A 24713-nucleotide genomic window follows, 5' to 3' on the forward strand; every position below is an offset into this window, starting at 1 on the left:
GCAGGCTCATCTTTTATCGTATCTGCTTCTCCATTTCCGAAGGGATGCGCAGCTAATTGGTTTCTGCTCGGTGTGCCCTGTCATAGGAAGATAGATTATGGATGTTTGATGGATCCTTCCCAGTGATCCTCTCCTCCCCTTCCCATACACACTCCCACCGCCTCCCCATCTGCTTCCTACATACATGAAAGTGATGTGTCATTGTACAGTATGATATCTCGAAAAACTGACCGTAACTCGGTCATAGCCTTTTGTTATTGAAGCTACATGTCAGCGGTTAGCTACAGGGAGAGACATCTAGGCCTGTGTGTTGCACATGTTATGGTGTGTGACAGCTAGCAGCATGCAGTGTGACACTGGCCTAGAGTGGTGGGCAAAGATAATAGAAAAGGCTACTACAATCTGACATCATCAGCTATGTACTTGAAAAGGATCTCTATCTCTGACACACACACACACACACACACACACACACACACACACACAACACACACACACACAACACACACACACACACACACACACACACACGCACACGCACACACACACATAATCCAGGTCAAATCAAGGTTAAGGCTATATGTTTATCTTGAGAGGTGATTTAAGATTAGTTTCTGTATAATCTGTTTTTCTTTAATCGGACATGTTTCACCGCTGAGAGATAATAAGCTTTTCATTAACTGGATTTAGATAATTCATTGTGAGTATAGACCTGCAGCTGTAATGCTCCCAATTCCAGCGTGTTTTATAAGATATCTTGTTCACGGTATTACTAGCATCAAGGTTAGACATAAGCACGGGGAATGATAAACTCTATAAATTTCCGCCAATAAAATGCGCCAACGTGAATGGCACCTTGTAAAGTATATACAGCCAGGGTTCCTTAAAGCGCTGTACCTCAGATGTGTGGCACTAATGACACCTCCCGGTCCCATCCAGGACTTATAATGAGGTGTATGCGAGAGGGTAAGCTCCCTAAAGCGATGGCCCTTTCCCAGCATGGGGCCGGCTCAGTTTAGAGAGGATCCAGTCTAAAGACACCGGCAAGCACCCGGATTAGGCCTTGCATAAAGATAATGAAAAGATTCAGCTTCCATTACACTAATCACAGATCTATCACCCGGAAAAAGGCCAGCCACCAAGACTAAAATGAGTTAAAGATTAAAGCCCAAATGACATCTGTCTGGATGGAGATTTAGGCTGTTGGGGGAGTTTTACTTTATGAAGGATCAGATAGAGAACAGGATTTAGGGTAGAAGATTGAAGATGTTGTGTGGTTTTGGTGTTGGTTGAGCTGTGTCACTGACATGTGACCGTGAAGGCCCAGCAGAGGAGAAGTAAATAACACTCAGTGACACATGAATGCTCATAGAAGTAGCCCTGACTATGAATGTGAGTGTTATTTAAGTGTGACTTTGTAGAGTGTGTGTGGGCGGCTCGTGGGAGACAATGCATCCTCGTCAGCTGTCTGGGGTACAATAAACCCTTCAGAGAAATCGACAAAGCCTAAAAAAGAAGAGATACACACACAGTCAAACCCGGGCTGACACGCAGTCAAACAAAGGCAAACACGCCAACACACTCCTGTTCAACTTAACAGCGCTGCAGGAAATAACAACAAAGCAGCTGCAGCTTCAAATGTCCAAAGCTCACACACGCATATTCGCTGTGTGCTACATTCAGTCACAGATATCCTCTCCAGTCTATACTCCGCTCTATTCATCCTTTTGGCAGTGACAGGGTGTTTTCATGCTCAGTCCTCCATTGTGATAGCAGTGCTGAGTCTCTAATGCGATGCGGGTGTGACCAGAGCTGCTGGTTCCACCCTGGGCTTCGCTGACTGAGGCATTCAGGGCAGCCATCCTCCCGCCGAGAAGGTGGTGACAAGCCGAATAAACGCAAACGCCCAAAGAAAGTGAGGAATAAAGCATCCCTCTGATTCTCTCTCCCTCTCTTTCAACTCTGATGTGAGTTGACGGGTAGCAGCGTTCTGACACCAGGGAGAGAGCAGAGAGGATATTTCTGGTACAAGTGTTTCACGAGGAGGACAGAGCACATATTTTTAGTGTGACAAGGAATTTGTCACCAGGAGTATTCGTTGACAGGAAGTTCTGGCATACGCATGTCAAATTATCCATTGTACGTTGTGTGTGTGTTTGTGTGTGTTCACAATGCGTTGTGGTCAGTCTCTAAGGACTTAATGCAGGAGCCATTGCATTAGTGCTGTCTGCTTCCTGACATCCTCTTCCTAAATCATATTAGGACACTGAATCTTTCTGTCTCATCAGCCTCTACATTACACACCAAACAAATACACACGGTGCTTATTACTAAAAAAACAAGTAAGTTAATATATTGTTTGATTATATACATTTACTGTTACGCTTGACACATTTGAATGTTTTAAGTGTTCATTACCTTGCATTGTCCCTGCCAAATAAACGATTACATAAATAAAATACATTTGATAAGTTACTACAATAGGGTGAAGAATAGAAAAGATAGACGTTGGTGGTCAACTAAATCTACCAGGCAATAACAGAAACCTGGTTTATGTGTGGGGAATTTTTTAGATATGATTTGCATACAGTAATACCCTTGTGTCTTTTGATAGAAAATGAATGAGAGTTCTGTAGGCTGTGTTGTTGTGAGGAATGTTTAGTATTCATCTTTCTGTTCTATTTGTGTTTTCTGCTAATGAAAGGGCTCAGATAAAGGTGCCCTTTGTTCATGATATCTGCATATTGTAGCTACTGTATGGAAACAGTGTCAGTTGTAAGCTAGCAATATATCTCCCACATATCTATCTTACAATATGAAATGACATATACTTTGATGGAAGATGTTATTCATGTCAGCAACCCTTAGTTAAATTAATCCACCCGTCATCAACATCAAATCAAATCAAGTTTTATTTATATAGCACATTTATAAATGATTTTTGGTCGAGCCAAAGTGCTGTACATATAATCAGGGGTGCACACAACCTTTTTGCCCTGGTTCTCAAAGGAGCACCTGGAGATGTTGCTTGGTGCGCATCCTTAAAATGAAATAAACCGGACCTTTTGAGGGGTACTTGACTTTATAAACGGGGGGGGGGGGGGGGGGGGGGAGTTGCGCTAGTGAGCACGCTCATGGACTGTTCACCGGAGCCTCGCAGCAGGGTTACTGTGCGGAGTGCATAAAGCAGACCCTTCACACGATAGCGAGGGGGTAGAGCGAGGGATCGACAGATGCCGTCGTGCTCGCGGACGGATTAAAAAAATCAAACCTAAACGGCTTACGAATTATACTTTGGCGGCCGTTAATATACCTGGGTGGCCCGCCCAGGTAAAGTCTATGTGTGGGAAACCCTGCTATCTTACCCGTTCATATGCAACTCGCAAATATCTCTCTCTCTCTCTCAATGTTGGTGCGCAAATGCGCCTTTTTTCAAATGATCCGGTGCTCCTTTTTTCGCGGCGGGTGCGCATGCGCACCTGCGCACCAGTTATGTGCAGCCCTGCATATAATAAAAATAGCCTACAGTAGAGACACTTTACAGCAAATACAACAGCACAGATTGTTCAGAATATCAGTATGAGAAAAACAACACCCTCTATCCCAGGGGTGGGGAACCTCCGGCCCCCGGGCCGTATACGGCCCGCGAGAACATTTGGTGTGGCCCTCCAGGTAATTTATAAACACACGCAAAAAAGAAAAAAATTAAAGAAATCTAGACCGCAAAATAATTAAACAAGTGAGTGCCTGTTTTTCCTGGCCAAGGTCAGGGTCCTTGAACACAACACAAGCCGAACGTGTCATCACGTGGTATATGTCTCATCTGACAGGGGTGTAGTTCTGACGGAGAGCACCAGAACGCCGCTCCGCTCCGGCACTTACACAAATTGCAGTACCGATAAGGAGCCGTACACATGCTGCAGTTTTTGCGTGGCTGTGTCTTAGTTGTAAGCCCAGTGGCGATCTGTTCATCTGTCATACCGATCATACAGTCAATAACTTTGTTGTTATTAGCATCTGGTTAGCTAGCTATGCTAACGAATATAAGAAGCTTTTTCTACAACCAGTGAGGTAAAGGCACATCTTTATATGATCATTATAGTTATAAAACAAATAAGAGAATAAAGTAAACAGGTATAAAATACTATATGACAGTAAAAAAAAGTTGTTATTAATAAACAAGAATACAGTTTGAAAGGGGAGTGATTTGTAAAATACCCATAAAGAAAAATAAAATCTGCTTCCAGTTCTGTTTCATATCGGTGTTGAGAGATGTATCCATAGATCTCTTAATGTTGCTCCCAAAGTGCACCAGATTGATGCTTTTGACTTCAATATTTAAAAAAAACAAATCTTCCAGGGGGAGCATGCCCCCCGACCCCCCTAGAGGAGGTTAGGTCCCCCCCACTTAAATCATGTTCACATGGATAGGAGTCTAAATACATTTTCACACATCTTGTGTCCATATCTTTCTGTTTGGGTGGTCACGCCACAACCGTGAACGTGCATGCGTGAGTCATGGCAAGATATCTGGATTAAGAGGTTGCGTTTTCTTTGCACAGAATGAAAGAAAGGTGAAATGAGTGGGCTGTGATTTTTGTATTTTTAAGCAGAGGTCAATAATTTGTACGGCCCTCGGAGGATGTTGAGAACATTGAAATGGCCCTTGAGAGGAAAAAGGTTCCCCACCCCTGCTCTATCCCATCAAATGTATATGGTTCCAGTTTCTTAGTGTGTATATTTTTGGTTTTTCCTAACCTTCTATGATATTAAACTAAATAAATGTTGGTTTCCAAGTAAGACAGAACAAGATATTTGAACCTGTCACTCAGCTTTTGCACCTCTTTCCGACATTTTATTGAGTAAAACACTAATCGGATAACCAAGAAGATAAATCAGTGTCAAATTGCAGTGGATTTACTTGCTGTCATCAGCTCTACCGTGTCACGCCTCACCTTATTAAAAGTGCAGGCTGTCTGTCTGACATGTGAGCGTGGAGCTGCAGCTGGGTTTAAGCACATCGTAAAATACAGTTCCACAGGAAACTCTCTTGAACAGAAATACACCCAAACATTGCCACACATTATGGTCTGCCTTGGCTCAATGCTGGGTTTATGCAGCACGAGTGTGTGTGCAGCTCAGTCTGCATTTAGATTTTAGTATAGAGATTTCAAGCATACACAGGAAGCACAACAGACACTCCTGAAAGCTGTGGGTATTTGAAGTTTCATACTGCTGCCACACAAACAACACAACACACACGCTCATGCAGCGAACTGTGTTTTCTTCTTCATGTGATTTTTTTGACAGCCCTGTTTGCATATGTGATTTGTGTGTTTTAGATTGTACCTCTCTTTATCTTTTAACTCTCAAAGCACCTCACACACGTTTAATCTCCTCCAGTGCAGCTCGTCACAGAGGAACACACACACACACACACACACACACACACACACACACACACTCATCACTCTTTGTGTTTTGAAGCCTAATCAGCAGTGCTAGAGGTGTTCTGTTCTGTAACCTTGGTGAGGTCTCGACCTCCTTTCTGAGATAGTAAACTTCTCTCAACTAAGTCGCTTAAAGCTTCCTCATCTTCCCCTCTAAGCGGATAACGCTCTGACTTCTAAGCAGATAGGGCTGTGGTTAAGGAGATATAGTGGTGTGTGTTTAGTTATGTATGTTTGTGTTTGGGTCATCATTCAGAGCAGGGTTTAGAAGGTTTGGCGAGAGTGAAGACTTTTTAACTTCCTGCTAAATTATGCACAGAGGATTCTTGATCTATTAGTCATATGTTCATCTGTACACATGTCTGTGTTTCTAAGGCAGATAGTGTGTTGTTTATCCCTCTGTCTCTGTTATGGAATCTACTGTTACATAAGTGGTGCCAGTTTTAAATGGATTTTAACACACTCAGCTGCTCCAAACACACTCTGTCAATATCTTCTCTGTCTCAAACTTCTCATTTGACACACTAATCATGTGAGCATTCTTGGACTTTGAACCAACAACTGTTCAAATTATGTGTGCAGTATTTTGCTCCGATATGCTCGGTAGCCATGCATGTCACATATCAGATCCAATCTTCAAGGATCTAATTTCCTGTTGCGACATCCGATGGAGCGGATAGACTTAAGTGCACCTGTGTTTGTGGCTGGATGCACATTTTGATTCACGTGTATTTGTCCTGCCTTGTCCAGATGTGCAGGAATGGCTGTGTTTTGTAATGTCTTGAGATCAGCAGAGGGCTGGATGCTACTCTGAGTGGAGAGAGAGGATGGAATTAAGACTTAATAATCATGTAAAAAATGCAAAGTAATCACCACTTTTGTAGTTCATTTTTACCTTGTGACACGTGTATATCTGGCGCAAAACTTAAACAAAATCCACAAAGGATTTTACTAGCATTTGTTTGATTTTTAGGACTGCCATTGTAATTTAATGTATTTTAAAGATTTTAAGCTTCCCAGAATTAAACAAACATGATCAACAGTGATATTGGTGGTAAAAATTTATTATATCCTCGTAACCTTACTGAATGTTGTAGCTGCAGTCTCAAATAGAAGGGAAGAATGTATAACACATGGCAGACAGGAAACACGTAAACGAGTGCATTTACGTTAAAAAAAAAAACCTTAGTTTAAGTCTTATTTGATGCAAAGATTGTACATGAGCTGAAAATGTGGCGCAACACGGAGGTGAAAGCAGTGCTGAATTTATTCAAATGTTAAAAATATTATGTTCCTCAAATCAATAGATAATCTGGATTTCAGTATTGTTAAATAAATGATCATGATTATAATTTCTGGCTATAATTGTGCAGCCCCATGGAGGTACAGTCTTTGTATGGTGCAGATCAGAAATGCTGAACCACACACATCTATCATGTGATGAGGGTACTGTAGCCCGAGGAGTGTTATGGTGACACTAACATATGTGCACACATGTGGACCGGACAGGGACAAATGAACTCCGGAGGAAAGGAAGGAAAGAATAGAACTAGGGGCCATTACTCAAACATATATTAATTCTACAAAACTGCACCTCTTGCTGGTGAAGACAAGGGCAGATGAATGAACTCTAAAATGCGTACAGTCACCACACAGAAACATGTCAAAGAAGGATTTCAGGTTCCCACTAGGGCTGCACGGTATTGAAAAAAACTGACATCGCGGTTTCCCCCCCCCTGCGGTATATATTGCGGTTTTTTAACTGTTAAACCCCAAAGTCCCGGCGGGTACTTTACTTTTTTTTTCACGACAGTGTCTCAGGGGATCGTAATATTTAAGAACCTATTAATGTGTTATACCAGATTAACGGAAATAATCTCAGCTAATTGACGATACAAACCATTTTATACCAAAACAAAACACAAGTCTCATAAGAAGCATCTAAATGACCCCTGAGCGAAAAATGCTAACGCACTTTGGCACAGAACTGAAGATAAAAGTACCCTTATTATTACTTATCGTAGATGCACTTACAAGATATCCGATTAAAGCTGAGGTTCCACAGATTATTTAGGTATATAGTATCATCACTGAGTGATCTGAACTCGGACAGGGGAAGCAAACACAGACATCACAACACGTACCTTTACGTAGCTTCGAGGGGAGATGTCTCACCGTAGCTGTCAATCTGATCAAAAGACGTGTTCAATGGCATTACAACGAGAACGAAAAAACGCGGCTGAATCGGTTAATCCATAGGTTTTTAACGTCTCTGTATAAAAAAATGATTTAATTTATAATCCATAATTCCATTTTTATGTAAATATCGCAGAGCAAAAGTTAGCTGCTAATGGTAGCCACCATAGTGGCTGCTGCTTCCGGTCTTGGCAATGCGGAAGTCTCTCACACACACATTACCAAATAAGGACTGTGTGATTTCCCCTCGATTCCATTGGCTCTGACGGTCAGAAAGAGATGTCACATGTCAAAATCCAGCAAGGTGGGCCAGAGATATGGAAAATCCACCCAAATGGCCCCAAAAGAGGTTTTTTTGTCTGCTAAATCTATCTAAAAAGGTCAAATATCAGGGGAAGTTCTATACACACCAACACATGAACAAATAAGGAGTGAGAGTGACGACGCATAGCCAAAACCGGAAGCTGCATACCACCAAGGTGGCTACCATTAGCAGCTAACTTTTGTGATCCGATTTTTACATAAAAATAGAATTATGGATTATAAACAATTGCTTCAAAGCCACAGATACATTATCAACCTATGGATCAACCGATTCAGCCGCGTTTTTTCTTTCTCGTTTTAATGCCATTGAACACGTCTTTTGATCAGATTGACAGCTACGGTGAGACGATCTCCCGTAAAAGCTCCGTAAAAGGTAGGCTACGTGTTGTGATGTCTGTGTTTGCTTCCCCTGTTGCGAGATCGGATCGCTTAGATACTATACTTAAATAATCTGTGGAGTCTCAGCTTTAATCGGATATATTGTATGTGCAGTTTCGATAAGTAATAAGGGTATCTTTATTTTGAATTCTGTGCTAAAGCGCGTTAGCATTTTTTTAAAAAATGAATAAAACCGCACGTCCCTGTGGTGTGAATACCGCGCATGCGCATACCGCGGTTATCGCCATGACACGGTATATCGTTCAGCCCTAGTTCCCACACAAACAAACATACACACACACTCTCTCACACACACATTACATTGCATTTAGCTGACGCTTTTATCCAAAGCGACTTACAATAAGTGCGTTCGACCAACAGAACACACACGCACACACACACACACACACACACACACACACACACACACACACACACACACACACACACACACACACACACACAATGGCAGACTACTACATAGCCATTAGTGTGTCTTTGGAGAGGTTTTTTCTTCTTCTTTTTAATGGAGAGGCGAGTCAAGTGACCTAAGACAGGAAACCAAGTGGACAGCAGTTGTACTCCCTTATTTTTTTGTTTACTCTGCCTGCTAGCCAAGCCGCCATCAGACATCAACATCATGAACTTCCTCTACTTTTGAGAGAGAAGACTGGCAATATTTCAAGTCCTAAAACCAAAACTTATCCCGCCAAGTATTGCCTGTGTAGCTAATGCCTGATATAGCTTCTTTCTCTGAGCCACAGATCTCCATTGTTGTCCAAAGACTATTAAAAACACAGCGATGAGTCACACTGTTGCACTGGGTGAAATGTCGGATAAACATGGGCACTGTCGTTTTCTGTCAATGTAACATAACCCTCCTTCTGCTAAACAATCTGAGAATCAGAATCAAATTGAGTGAGAGTCAAACTGAGAGTATTGCGAATTGCATGGTTGATTGTTATTTTATGCGATTTAACAAATCTGAGAATATTAAAAGAGTTTTTAGATTGAAATTGGACTTTCTATCTATTTTTCTTCTTTGAAGTCTCTATGTCTTTGTTTTGAAATTAGACTGTCATTAGGATGCAGAGTATGTCCTGCTCATGCCCTTACAATAACACTCTCACTCTAACTTGCTGACTCTCGTCCCAGTGCTCTGAGTGGGTCATTATGAACGGCTCCTCAGCTAGTTTCACAGCCTCTTCAGGTCCAGAGAGTGTGTTCACAAGTGAACCGAGAAGAGGCAGATGGAGTTCACCCATCCCTACACATAGACACAGAGACATACACACACACTTAGTTTAAACCAGATCAGTATAATTCATCTGCACCCCTCGGGAGCTGCCAGGTCTGACAGGGATATTTGCATCGCTAATTCCCCCCCCCCCCTCCCAATGCCAGCTGGGACCACCACAACCAAAGCAGAGGCGGGACAGGAAGTCTTTTACAGACACTCACACAGGCCCATGCGTAATCATGCAGACCGTATCTAATCAATTTGACGCCGATGTTAAACAAAGCTCACGTTTAGGGTAATTAAAAATGCCCGATTAAATTGCGTGTGTGTCATACTTTGTCTGTGCTTGCATTTTTAAGAGGTTCTTTGTCCTACTAAACCTTTGAATGAACAGAAATGTGTACATTTAAAAGCTAAAATGCGGCTCTTTATATCTTGAATTTCCATACCCTGCATCACTACCATGAGAGCACCACCAGCAGAACAAAGGAAGTTCTATTTTAGAAACACATTTTATTTTTTGGGTGTGAAAAATGTGCCCTGTTTGTGTGAGTGCGCGGCAGAAGGTAGGCTCACAATGACTTAATCATCTCTCCTCTGAGCTGCCTGTCCCCAGGGCTGCCTAATCAATTGTCTATGTGGCCATTCCCTTTAGGAGAAATCAATCCAGCTTTATAAATCGGGCCTGTTGTAAGTGTTTCTCAGTGTGTTGGTGTGTTGGTGTGCATATACATATGTGTGTATGTGAGCACAGTGTTGAGTCTGCAGCTGTTGTGGAGATTGACACCTCTGGCAGCTCATGATTTCCCCTCCTCTCTCATTAGAAAGGTCTCTCCTCCTTCACCTCCTCACTAGCCAGCTGGACTGATTCATGGGAGGGAGGCTGTGGATGGGCTGTGTGTGTGGGAGGCGAGGTTTGAGTGTTTTTAAGGTCCTATGTGTCACATATTCAGTATATAGAATATGTTGTTGCGTGGGCTCAGTAAATGAAAGGGGGATTTATTTTAAATATTTAACAAGACAAAGAGTTTTAAGAGTGTATTTAGGCACAGCTATGCTAAAAGCTAACTCTGCTATGCTAGCATGCTTCACAATGAAAATAACACACATGGTTTCGAGCTATAATGGTTACCTTGTGAAACATCTTAGTTTGGAATGTAAACACGCTATAGTTTGCAGATGCACACAGTACACCAGAGGCTGATGGGAATGTCTATAGTTTTGCCATTGTTTGGTCACAAATTCAAATTGTTATCTAATGATTACACTGCAGAGAAAATGAAAGGGAACTCCACATTTCTTACAGTTCATCCTGAGGGGGACGTGATGGCATTAATCAATTTGTATAGATCTTTCAAAATCTAAAATATAAACCTCAGAGAAAGTCAGCGGGTCTCCAATATCAGTAGGGTTCAACAGTTATAAGACAGAGGATATAGTTTGGAAGGGATGTCCTTTTAAAATATATGCATGTATTTAAAATACCCCATCTCGCAGTTATCGTAAATCTCTCTGCTGTGCTTATTTTGGAAGGCAGCTGACATGATCTAATAGTCTATTGAACCGAACCTCAGGGGTGAACAGACTGTCTATATCTTACCACTATACATTTTTTATCACCACCACCCCCCCAAACACACATAAATACACAGAGTAGGAGGGAAAGGGTCAAGGTCATGTGATGCAGTTTAGGTTTCCTCAGTACTTTATGTGACAATATATGTGATTTGTTGTATGAGTATTTCACCTGAATCTCAGTGTCAGATCTAACCCCTGATTCGATATGATCATTCTATAATAGTACCACAAAAGGTAGGAGCAAGACCCCATATCAAGCTTTCAAATTGACATGTTATGAAATGAAAACTCACTGTAAACTGAAATATGTTTGGTTTCTTGAGCTTGAATACAGGATGTCTGTATAACTAAGTGGTAAAAGCACTTTGGTTCTTATATTGCATCCATTTTCACAACCCACTGGGAGTTGGACACACACACACACACACACACACACACACACACACGAAGCAGCAGGCTGGCTTGATTGGCACAGCATGACTGTACAAAGCCCAATCTGAGCAGATTACAGCATATTAGGAAGTGGTGAGACAAATTCCAATGCGTTGCCTGGCCTGGCCGGGTGGGTTTAACTGGGAAAGGATTTTGGTTTATTCTGAGAGCGAGGGTCAAAGGGGGCACAGTGCAGTGAGCGGGCACAAGTGCATTTTGGCTGAGGGTGGTTGTAGAGGAGGGAAAGACAGACAGATGGCAGGTGATGTGACTGGCTGGTTACTATTGAAGTGTAAGAGCTGTCTGGTCCTAAAGGTCTCCTCTGTTGTTCTGTCTGTCTGACTGCCATCATATTTAATTTAGTTTGCTCCACTGCCGTCTGGGAAAAACAACTGTGGGCACACTCTGCCACTATTACCTCCATCACATCTTTACCTTGTGTGGTTTACTAGTGTCATCATGTTTACTTGTTTCCCTCTTGTAGAATGAGTTTCAGCTTTGAATAGATGAATAGCTATAGGTATATTCCTATATTTTGGTGTGGGGACTGAAAAGTTGTTTGTATTGGTCTGATCATCATTTATCAACTAATATTTAGTCATATTTCTATTATTATAACTTTTTTCTCTATTTGCATTTGTGTGCTCTGTATATACTGTGGTTTGCAGGTAAAGTGTTTTTTGTTGTTGTCATCCACCAATGATGTAACATGTATGTGTGTATGCACCCCTGCAGACCCAGAGTCCCAGAGGAAGAGGACAGTGCAGAATGTTCTGGACCTTCGACAGAACCTGGAGGAAACCATGACCAGCCTGAGGGGGGTGCAGCTCAGCCACAGGTCAGCCACACCTGCACGCACACGTACACACAAACACACACTCACACAGGACTGCATAGGATTGTGCTAGAAAAGACACGCAAAACAATCATGTAAAAGAGAAGAGCAGTTGAGATGTGCCGATGCATATTGACATTGCTAACTGTGTTGGGGTGTGGTGGTTAACTGCCTGTGGGCTCTCAGATCAATATCAGTATTCCTGCCAGTAGCCTGTCATTTTCCGCCTGTTCTGCTTTCCCTGTGCGTTTTTTAATACGGAACTGAAGCAGGATTAGCTCAAAGCTGACTTCAAAGCCGACCCTGACAATGCACACTCACGACTCATGATCAGACACACAAGGAGACGTGCAATAATGCTGTGATTAAGTGTAAGTTGAGCATGCGTGTGTCCTCTGCCTGCTTCTGCTTCCTGTCTTTCATTGACTGATTCTGATTGCTTTCAACACGACTTTAGGTTTTGTCCTTGAGAGCTTCCTCTCTGCCTCCTGCTTGTATCCTCTCCCTGTCCCTTAGTGGGAGCTCCCTACAAGAAGAGCCAATCAGCAGATGGTTCCCTGCTGGAATACACGTCCTTTGCCATTCATACTTTTATCGTACTGCAATAACCTTGAATCGCTCGCTGCCGTCCCTTAAGACATATTCTGCCTTGAGGCCTACAGCCTGTTGGCGGAGGTTTCCCTTGCAAACAAGATGGCTAATTTCCTGTGAAAAACAAGTGTTTACAGTGTGAGATTTGCATGAATTAAACACATGGATTGGCGAGCAAGCAAATAGTTTTGTCTACACATACTTTCCCTGATACTGTATTCATAACATGCAGAAAGTCTGAGAGAATCCATTCTAACATGACGGGTAGCATCCTCTCTCCACGTCCTGCCTGTCTGTTTTATGTTAGTGTTTAAGCATTTCCTGTGAAAAGTGTCTCCATTTATGGTTTTTGTGGAGAAGATTTGATATCCCGCTGACAAGATTCATTTTAATGTTGCGGGCAAACACACATACAGTAAGACGGTTTGAATGCCAGTCACTTTTAATATGTTAATGCTCATCATTCTTACCCACTAAGCGCTAAGCACTGATGTGAAGTGCAGCTTAAGCAGAGAGAATGCATGATATTGCAATGTTGTTTGTAGACTCACACAAATGTACGCTGGCATAAAATGACAATGCTTTGAAGGGCACAGAGGAACATATAGGCATGTTTGCTGACAGGAAAACAGGAAACACATAATACTTGTGCACTTACAAATATACAAAGGCACACACATAGACAGACCCCTTGAAACCATATACTTCCTGAGCCTTTGTAAAGTATATGGCTCAATACTGAGGTCCATGTGAGAGAACAGGATGCAAGGTGGGGAGATGATTGGATGGAGGAAGCACATCCTAAGCTCTTCTGAGAGAAAGAGGAAATGGAAGATAGACATTCACTTCCTGTCTGTTAAAACTGTCCATGACCTTTTCAGCCCTTAAGGACAGCACATTGTTGTGAATATCTCAAGAAAGCCTAAAACATATCCTCTTTTTCCTTCCATAGCCGTGTGGAGGGGACCATGTGCTACGACAGCGACGAGGCCGCTGCGTTCTCGATTTCCAGTCTATCAAATCGCTCCTCTCCGTTGTCATGGCGCCAGGGTCAGGCCAGCCCCCGTCTGCAGGCTGGTGAAGCTCCGTCCACGGTGAACACCCATTCAGACGTTCCCCTCCGGATCAGCCACAACACTCGGATCCAACTCATCGAGGCTCTGGACGACTCGGATGCATCCCTCCTGAAGGGGGATTACCTCAGCAACAGGGACATCGGCAGGAAGAGCCCAAACGTGGAAGATGATGACGATGATGACGATGATGACGATGATGACGATGATGATCTGGCGAATGGGTGAGTTTTTTGTCTTTTTGTTAGAATGATTTCACTCATGCTTCATTAACCTAAGCAGCATTAAGGATATTTTATGACCTCCTGACTCCTCAGCCTGCAGGACCCAGAACACTTGTGTCTCATTACGGTCGTAGCATTGCTTGTGAGGTGAATCCCGCCACCTGCCAACTGTTACAACGCCACAGCTGCAGGCAGGCCTGTAGTTAGTGGTTTACCAGCACAACAAAGCCTTGATCGGCCTCTCTTTAATGCAACACAAGCCCCTTTTAATAGTGTCTGCCTTGACACTGGCAGCTGTAGCCCCCCTGGTGCAGCTGGCTCTGCCTTAGTTAGAAAGAAAGTCCTCTGGCAGAGTAAGGGAATGATGTCACAATCATGGAGCCCCCTTGCAGAGATCATGCTGTCAAATTCAGCTGCGAGCCCGCCGGAATTGCCAGCAGGCCTCCATGTGGAGGACCCCTCGCATCGCTGGCTCACCAATGCCCCCTGGCAGGGCGAGAATGCAAAGTCTTGGAAACTAGTAACTCTTTCTGCCTCTAGCTAATGTGGGATCAGTCAGAGCTGACAGGGTCATAATGAGTTTATTTATTTTAAACTAACCATATTTTACTTGGATTATAAGATTTAATATCGGAAAGAACATGTGAACTACCCAGCTCAGTTCCTCCAAAATGTTTACTGGCATGTTTGTTGTGGTGTGTAGGGGTTGTTACCTACGTGGTGTATGTCTTTAAAGCTTTACTCCAAATGGAATATCTTTGATGGGATGTCTATACATACGTGTCTGTGCAGTTCACACAGAACAGCTGGCTGTCTCCACGTGGCATTTCACATGAACGCGGTCTTTAACCTTCATTTGCTATCTGAAATGAACAAACTTGAGAGGAAAATCATGTTAATGTGTCTTTCCTGGTTTTATTGATTGTGTATTTTGAAACTTTGTGAACATTGTTTTTTTACGACAACCAGTCATGTCCTTAAAGAGAGAGCAAGCTGGTAGCTGCTGTTAAAGTTCACATTCTTATTGCGGTCACAGACTCTGTGTCAGTGAGTTACCTCGTGACTGAATAAAGAGTTACATTGATTAATCAAGTTCAACATTCATCCACAAATAGAGGAAAATAAGTTTAGAGAGTCTTATGAAGAATGACTTGAGTTGTGTTTCCTGGACTTCCTTGTTTAGTTTTGGAAAACTTGCATGAGAAGCTTGACACAACAATTATAACTCAGTTGCACAAACAGCATCATGTTTCACCAACCAACTCCAAGCCCAGCAAAGAAAAACACATTATCTCATTGTGAACTAGGGTTCTGGCAGTGTGTGAATGTGTGTGTGTGTAAGGTTGGGGAGCTAGTCCAACCAACAACAACAAAAAGTCCTCTGTTGGCCACAGCTTGACATCTCCATGGTAACCACAAAAATGCACCCCAGTCACCGGGAAATCAATTGCAACACAGTTCAGGTCCCTGTAGCATTGTTGCGTATTTGGTCATGGCCTGTAGTTGCTGCTTACACAAGTTTAAACTGTGCTTTGTGTGTGGAGGCAAAACAAAAGGCAACATTTTTTGGAAGTCCAAAGGGAAAATATTGAGAAAGAGAGATGTGACAGACAGGCAGGCAACATGGGCTTGCCGACAAGACACGAAAAGAAAATGCATTATTTGTATCTTCTTAAGATCGAACTGTGACTGAATTAATCAAGATATTAAAGTGTATGTCATATCATGATGTCTATATCATCTTTAAAGACTATCTAGACGAGGGTTTCACAAAGAGAGTGGAATAATCTGATGTAATCTAATAAAGTATTCCTTCCACAAAGCTTTCCCTTGAGAGGATTGTAATTTTGTTAAGATTGTGTGTCAGAGAGCAGTCTTTCCCCTGCCTGCAACTAATGTTTATTTTCATCATTGCCTAAACTGTTGAGTATTTATCCAATTAAAGTAATTGTTTATTCTATAAAACGTCCAAAAATAGTGAAATATGCCCCGTAAAATCAAATGACAAAAGTGACATCTTCAAGTTGTTGAATCTATCAACACTCAAAGATATTTAAATAACAATTATTTAAACAAGAAACACACAGAAAAGCCGCAAATACTGAATCTGAGAACAAGGGAAGGTTTTCCATTTTAGTGGGATGAATAACAAACTATTATCTGGAGTGAAATACATTTTCTGTGGATTAATTTATCTTTAAATCAACTTTTAATGTTCACATTAATTTATTATGGTCTTTTTATGGTACGTTTATTTGGTGATTTTGAGTCTTGTGCCTGCTGCTGGATTAAACTAATATGTCTTTACCACTAGAGGGCGGGCTTGTGCTGTTGTTCCCTCTCTCCGTCAGCCAAAGTAGTTCCATGCTGGATTACTCTCAATCTCATTACTTCTTGCACAAACTCATCCATTATGCATAGAGGCACTTCCCCTGTCATACAGAGGTCACACTACATTACCATATCTCATGCCAGCATTGATAATACATAGGATTTCCCACAATAAATGATGCATCACAATCAAACACACACATGTTCTTTGTTTGGGTATGTAATCCTCATCTCTTTGTTCCTGTAAACTGACAGGAAGTAGGGTCTTAAGATAATACAATTCCGGACAAAAAAATATATGAGCAGTATTTGACTCATCACGGGTCTCACTGTGACTCACCCGAGTTCAACTGTATAGGCAGACCTCACATTCCCATGCAAAGGTAGGTTTACCGGTCCGTGACTGTACCGTGACCTGCCTGACACACAGACCCTATACTCTCTCTCTCACACACACACACACACACACACACACACACACACACACACACACACACACACACACACACACACACACACACACACACACACACACACACACACACACACACACACACACACACACACACACCACACACACACACACACACACACACACACACAAACACACACACACACACTGAGTCAAGACCCCTTAAGTCAGTTGTCCGTTTCCTGTGCTTTTCTAGCCCGGGCCTCTTCTTGTCTGACAAGTACCTCTGACATCTGGAACCAGAGCCCCCACTCCCTCCCTCACACGCGTCATTCTCACCGGGAAACAGTTTGAAGAGGGGCGATGAGGAGGTCATTCCCATGGGAGTGTGAACAGTAAAGAGGTGTGGTCCAGTGTAGTTTGTAGCTTTACACCTTGGAACTGTGACTTACTGTAAACCTGCATTTATAAGTTTTATTTAGTTATATTTGGAAAACGTATTATTGACAGCAATGTTTAATGTTAATGTTGGCAGTAATAAACCAATTTCAAAGACTGAACTGCACTATTTATGCTCCATAATTCAGTTCAGTCTTGCTTCTCTCATCAACCCTTATTTCAGCAGCAGCAGTCATTTTCAGCCAACAAGCTCTGATAATGCTACCTGTTCAGCACCTAATGTTAGCTTAGGTTAGTTTAAAGCAGGTGAATGCTATAGGCCAATATGTTTTTCTAAGGAGCTGGAGATAGAAACCAAAAAGACACGCTAGGCCATTCTTATAGGACTCCAGAAGCATGATGATAATGTTGCTTCATGTACTAGATATGTAAAGTTGAAATTCTGCGTCTGCAGGGACGTATGTCTTTTTGTAATATAATCCATTTCTTTTTAAGGCACTTTAGTAACATTACAGATTTTCATAGTTTATTCAGTTTACAACAACAATCCACATTATTTTACATTTGTATCGTAAATGTAGGGGTTGGTTCTCACTGTCATTATGACCAGCAGTAATTACAACTGTATCATCTCGCCTGTATCACAACCACCAATTGACACCAAGAATAAACTCATATTTTCCTCAAAAAAACAAGTGAGCAGTCAACTGTTAAAAGGAAAGCTTACATCAAAAAGCAGTGAATTGCCATGTCATTAGATTTGTTTCTCTTGAGATCAACACTTATTAGACTTTGTAGTAATGCTGAGTATGTAAGAACATGAGGGAGTACATTTGCAGCATCTTGAAATTCTCATGAGCCAAAAATATTGTGCTCAGAATAGAAGATTAATGGCTCTACATTTATGTGTGTGTTATTTTATGGCAAACTTACGCAAAACACAGAGTCTGAGCCTCTTCGGGGCTTGATGGCCAGTATTGATTTTCATTGTTGTCCTTGGAGTGGTGATAATGGGCTCAACATGCACACACACACACACACACACACACACACACACACACACACACACACACACACACACACACACACACACACACACACACACACACACACACACGTTCTGACGATTGGATAAGTGTGTGGCTTGTTTTCTGCCCCACTGGGTGCGGACTCTCTTTGTTTCTGGATGAAGAGCTCCCATCCTCAGCAACCTCCCATCAGTAAACCCTCCGTCTCCATGGTTACGCTGTGGGACAAGCTGGTTCACTGCACTAAACGTCTGAATAATGAAAATATGTGTTTGAAGCAGGACAAACAGACACACAGACACACATACACACTAACACTACATCCCCATTAAGCTTTTTAGAGTCTACTGGTTAAAGTGTTTTGGTTTATTGTTGACTGCTTTCTAGAAAAGCAGAAGTGAGCTTGTTGCTTTCAGTGTAAATTGAGCACAGTACAGGGAAACGAAACCGAAAGAGGAACATTTTAATAGAGAAGTAATCTGTTTTGAACACAAGAGATGCCTGGGATAGGCTTTAATATCCTCAGTGGTTGCTTTAACCTCATGCCATCCTTTAAATGTTTCGTGTTGTTCAAACACTGGAGGCCCTTAACTCGACCCTAACTGATGCCAACTGACCGTATCGCTGGTTAAACGCTTCTAATTAGGTGTAACTCCTGAACCATGTCATTGCTTAACTCTGTGTGTGTGTGTGTGTGTGTGTGTGTGTGTGTGTGTGTGTGTGTGTGTGTGTGTGTGTGTGTGTGTGTGTGTGTGTGTGTGTGTGTGTGTGTGTGTGTGTGTGTGTGTGTGTGTGTGTGTGTGTGTGTGTGTGTGTGTGTGTGTGTGGTGTGTGTGTGTGTGTGTGTGGTGTGTGTGTGTGTGTGTGTGTGTGTGTGTGTGTGTGTGTGTGTGTGTGCATGTGTTTGTGTGTAATCTCTGTCAGTTCTCTTAGGCCAAACCTGCTGTACTCTATCCCCATCTACTGGCCAAAAAGTAGAAACACAAACACACAGTCTGACAGATCTGATTAATGAATTCCTTTTACCACATCTGGATGTGGTTTTCACTACAGGTGATGGATCCGCTCTCTCACTTACTTACTCAATCTCACTTTCTCACACACACACACACACACACACACACACACACACACACACACACACACACACACACACACACACACACACACACACACACACACACACACACATAAACACACACACACACACACACACACACATACGCACACGCAAGTCCTTCTGATGTGAACCTCAGTGGACACACCCAGGGCTTCCCTCTTGTTAAGAACCAGATCTTACTGGTGACTCATACTGTGGTCCAGTTACAGACCGCCCCCCCCTCCCCCCCAAAAATACGGAACAACTCTCCCCCAAGCACCTAGATCCTGTCAGAATATGGGCTGAGATCAGCATGTGCTTGTATGAAATGTATTGGGACAAGGGAAAAAAAGAATGTTTTAATGATTTGGTACTTAAAACTGGTAAACAGAGACTTTTATGTTATTGTCTTCCCAGCTCATCTCAAAATATGGGAATATCTGGTTGTATTTAGATTGTATATTTTGCTGGAAGTATCCCTAGTATTTGTATCAAAGCTCTTTGGGAAATGTACCTCTCTTCTATGTCACTTTTACCTGGATTTATAGTGATTTTGCTCATTGAGTGAAGATACATTTAAAAAAAAAAAGAAATCTTCCAGTAATTGCTCATGTTGAGCCCTTTTACTGAAAATCATTAAATAAACCATGCTCGAGCATTTAAAATGTTTGAATTTTCCAAGCATATTTATGAAAATCTGTGAAATTTGCTTAAAGGTGGGGTAGGTAATTTTGGAGAAACCAGCTCGAGTGCGCTAGAATTTGAAAAATACACAACCGGAAAAAATCTGCCACTTCCTCACAGAGCCCCTCCTCCAACACACACGAACGCGCACATGACCAATGAGGGCACGAGATAAGTTTGTGCACAGATGGAAGGCTGACAGGCAGGTAGGCCATCCAGTTATTTTAGCCGGGCCGGCTAAAATGATTGGTTGTGCTTTTTACAGTACTAAGGCTTCCACAGATGACATTTTTGTATGTATTTTTTGTTAAAGCACTTAAGATATTCATTGCTATCGGGATGTTAAGAGCATTCCATGCAATATAACAAAAAGTGTATCTCGAGCCGGTTTCTCGAACGTACCTACCCCACCTTTAATGAATTAATTGTAAAGTATGCATTAATTTTTGTGAAATATTGTGTTATTCTGGTGATGTAATAGTGCAGGCGTTTCAAAATCTATTTTTGCAAGTTTAATTGTCGGCTTGTTGATTTTTATACCATACCGAAATAAATTAACATCAAATATTCTACAGTATGCGTTGGAATTGGTCAGCAGTGTTATAATTAACAGCAAGATCAGTCATGTGATGGCCATTTCTACTGATCATATTTTTGTTGTTGAGGTATACTAGAATAGATTTAAATTGTGCAATTTTCCAAAATCACATTAGTTTCTCATACAGCATCTCTGTATAGTATGTGTATTCACTCTCTGTCCTAAACGGCTTGTTGGAGCTCCTAGAGAAATCTCCAACGAGGCCTTTTGGGGCAGCATAGACAGGTCTTTTCTGTGTTAGAGTTTTACTCGCTACAGGGTGTACTTTGAGGGTTTTTGACTCTGCAGACCGTTTACATGCATAACAACTTTCATAACACACAAGGGGACGGGTTATAACCGGAAAAGCATGCCATGGGCTCTTTAAGTAACTTAAAGCCACACAAAATACTGGTATGATCCCTTAGATGAGGAGTTTTAAAAATACTTCAACAAACTGTAGATATACATTCCTGCATCAAGACCTCCCCCTGTCTGAGCATGTTTTTCTCTCTGTCTCGATGACATTGTCTGTCAGTGACGGTGCGATTCACATGAAAAGTAGATGAGAGGCAGACTGAGGCGGGGGTTCAGAGGGCGATGGGGCGTGTGTTGTTCCTGTCATCCACTACCTGCTCCTCTCCGGGCCTCTCCGGGCCTCTCCGGCTCCGCGCGCTGCTCCTGTGTCTGCTCAGTGCTGCGTGTAATCGATTACTTTTTCTGTCATTGTGGAGGGAACTCCGTTGAGCGGAGGAGTGCGTCCTTTCTTTGTTCCAGCACGTGTGGGCAAAGCACTAGGGAGAACACACACACACACACTTTGATCACGTGAGCATGTATGAGATCCATATGGAGATTAATTTGACATTCTCAATTGTAATCTACATGTGGTTTGAGAGGCTTTTCAGTTTGAGTTTTTGCAAACGAAGCGTGAAAACCATACTAAGATAATTACATTTAGTTCACTATTGGTTGAGGTTGTTTTTAAATATATTATTTATCTGCCTGGCTTTGTCTTTAAGGGATGATGTAATCGTCTCCAGCTGTAACAGCCGGACACTGCGGACAAACAATTATGACATTAATCTGTTAATAACTTAATGTGCGAAAGTGGCACAAATCCACTGACACACATATGCACATAGAGACGCATACACAAACACATTAAAAGATTTAACAGGGAGTAACATATGGGGCTTCTGGGGGATTTGTTGTCCTAGAAAGCCCCTGCCACCTTCTATTTCACTGATAACAATATCCTCATGTACCTTGTGTTCTCTTATGTTTGCTGCGGTTGTTTGGGCTACACAATTTCATTATTAACCTTGTTCATTCACTTCGTAGTTTACTTTCAGTCCAAACAAAAAAGGCTTAATAAGTAAATAAACGTTCTTGTAATTGTCAAATCATTCGTGGAGACTTCCAGTGTTGGCAAAGAAAATATTTGCTTTACTTATTTATGTTACGTCACTCTTCCTTTGGATGTCTCGCTCTCTCTGTCCTCACACACACAGTAGGTGTTAATGTCCATGCTTACTGCGGTCAATTGTTATAGGCCTGCCTCCTGTCATTCTGCACGGATATGTTTAGTTTGATTACAGGCCCTTTTTATGATTGTGAAACATACTGGTGTTGAGCAACAAACACATGTTCTGGATCCAAGCATGGGAACCGCACTCAAATCCTTCAGACCGGTTTTCCCACATTCTGCTTTGGAAGGAGAGAAAAGTTTAGAGTCATTAAAGTTAATCTTTTTTCTGCCTCCTTGCTGTCCTTTCTATGAACTTCTACAACATATACCTCCTGCTTCTATCCTCTCCCTCTTGAAGGCTGTGTCTTTCAATTTGACTAAACAACGCCAAAACCACTGCCACGGCTACTGTTGCCCTGGCGCCCCCCCCCACTACCCCCCAACCCCAGTCCCACAGAGGCGTGGTAAATCTCTATGGAGACGCTATGGCATAATCCCCACTAATCCCTGGCTTCCTCTTATGGCAGGGTTGAAAAAGAAAAAGAGAACTCAGTGATATGGTCAGCAGTCTGCAAGGACAGAGATGGGGGGGGTGAGATGGTGGCCATAGTGTGTGTGTATGTGAAGACCCCCACGTAGTTCAGAGGGATGTGTTACCATGTCAACAATACTAGCTTGCAAAGGAAATAAACGGAGTGTGTGTGTGTGTGAGAGTGGATTCTTCTTAAGTTACAGAGGTTAAAATGTCACGACTTCGGCCCGATGACCGATTTCACCCCATTTCCTTTAAGGAAAGAGACCCAACCCTCTTCCTGGAGAACTTAACTGAATTCTCTTAAATTTGTTTTATTATGATATGATCACACCTGACCTATAGAGGACATGAAAAGGAGGAAATGACCTGAAAATAACAACTGGCGGTGAACATGATGCTAAACCAACAAGCATCGATATAACACATCTAGACTGACATCATTCAGTCAACAGACCTTTACTTTTAAGACTTTGGAGGAAGGCTTCTGATTTAATTACAAACTGGAGTATAAACAAGAGAAATGTGGATATACAAAACATATGTGAACAATGCAATACATTTATCATATTAAAAGTGAGTTGATCAACTAAATCTAATATAGTTGACATGTTAAATCCTACTAGTTTTTTTGTAGGTCTTTATACAAATCCTACAAAGAGACCACAGCAAAACAAAAGTATTAAAACTATAAGAAGTGGGCCGATAGTTCATATGTTTTGCCAAGCATTGCAGCAATAGGGATAGCAATGTTGGCTTTCAAATTTGACCTATTGAATGGATTTAGAAAAGAAAATACATTGTTACTTTTTTTTTACTAACGTAAAATGGATATGGTTGTACCTTCTGAAAATCTGCATGTTATCACTGTGAACAGCTTATCGTCCTTCACATGTCCTTTTTTCCATTCCATTGTATGTGATTTTTCACTGTGAGCTCTATAAATGTATTTTCACTCACCTCTTTTGTATTGAGGGAGCAAAAGCAATCTTAGAAGTTAGACATCTCAGAACCTGGTGAAACACAAAAGACACTTCATGGATAACACCAGGGTGGGGAACCATTTGTTTTTCTTTGCAAACAAACCCTTTATTACAAGTGCATTTTCAATGTTGAGAGTTTGAGGAAACTATCAGGTTCCTGACGGTTGGTTCCCACACTAAATGACACACCCACCCACACCCACACACACACACACACACACACACACACACACACACACACACACACACACACACACACACACACACACACACACACACACACACACACACACACACACACACACACACACACACACACACACACACACACACCTTGCTCTCACTCAATCATGCGTGCCCTTTATATCCTTACAACCATTAAAGTACATGCTTAGTTCCTCTATAGGGGGTAAATGAAACTGCATGGTTAAGGAAAAGCTTTTGAATGGAAGCCGCATCAAATCTTTGCTACACACACACGCGCACACACACACACACACACACACACACACACTAAAGCTTAGAGGGTTAACAGTGGGGTGTTACGGGGGTTTGCAATGCGCATAAGAATCAACTCTGCTTCCCTCCCACCGTGTTATTCTCTTGAGTTGTTTAGACATTAGTCACAGACTTTTCTTTCTGCTCTCCAGCCATCGTTCTCCCTTCCTGTTCTCCTTATTACACCATCTCCTAATCTCACGCCTCCCTGTATGCACCAGTGCTCCCAACAGTGAACATATCCTCATTATTTTCCCGCAGACATAAGTTAAGCTGGTTGTAGCACTTGTTGAACTATATTTGAACTGTTTCGTACATTTCTTTTGTCGTTCATTTCGTTCATTTCGTTCCTCTTTGAAGAAAAAGTATCTTTGAAGT

At 42.0% G+C, this 24713-nt stretch overlaps 1 protein-coding gene across 5 annotated transcripts in view; it reads left to right on the forward strand.

Moving 5' to 3' along the window:
* The window catches only part of LOC117541982 (neuron navigator 1-like), a 95424-nt gene that overhangs the window by 22858 nt on the left and 47853 nt on the right, over nucleotides 1–24713 (forward strand). For all 5 annotated transcript variants that reach the window (XM_034209378.1, XM_034209379.1, XM_034209380.1 and 2 more), the window contains exons 6-7: nucleotides 12334–12436; nucleotides 13977–14321. In XM_034209378.1, the coding sequence (XP_034065269.1) occupies nucleotides 12334–12436; nucleotides 13977–14321 (448 nt within the window). The remainder of the gene's footprint in view (nucleotides 1–12333; nucleotides 12437–13976; nucleotides 14322–24713) is intronic.

Source organism: Gymnodraco acuticeps, unplaced genomic scaffold (genome assembly GCF_902827175.1).
Source record: "Gymnodraco acuticeps unplaced genomic scaffold, fGymAcu1.1, whole genome shotgun sequence".
In the NCBI taxonomy this organism is placed as follows: Eukaryota; Metazoa; Chordata; class Actinopteri; order Perciformes; family Bathydraconidae; genus Gymnodraco; species Gymnodraco acuticeps.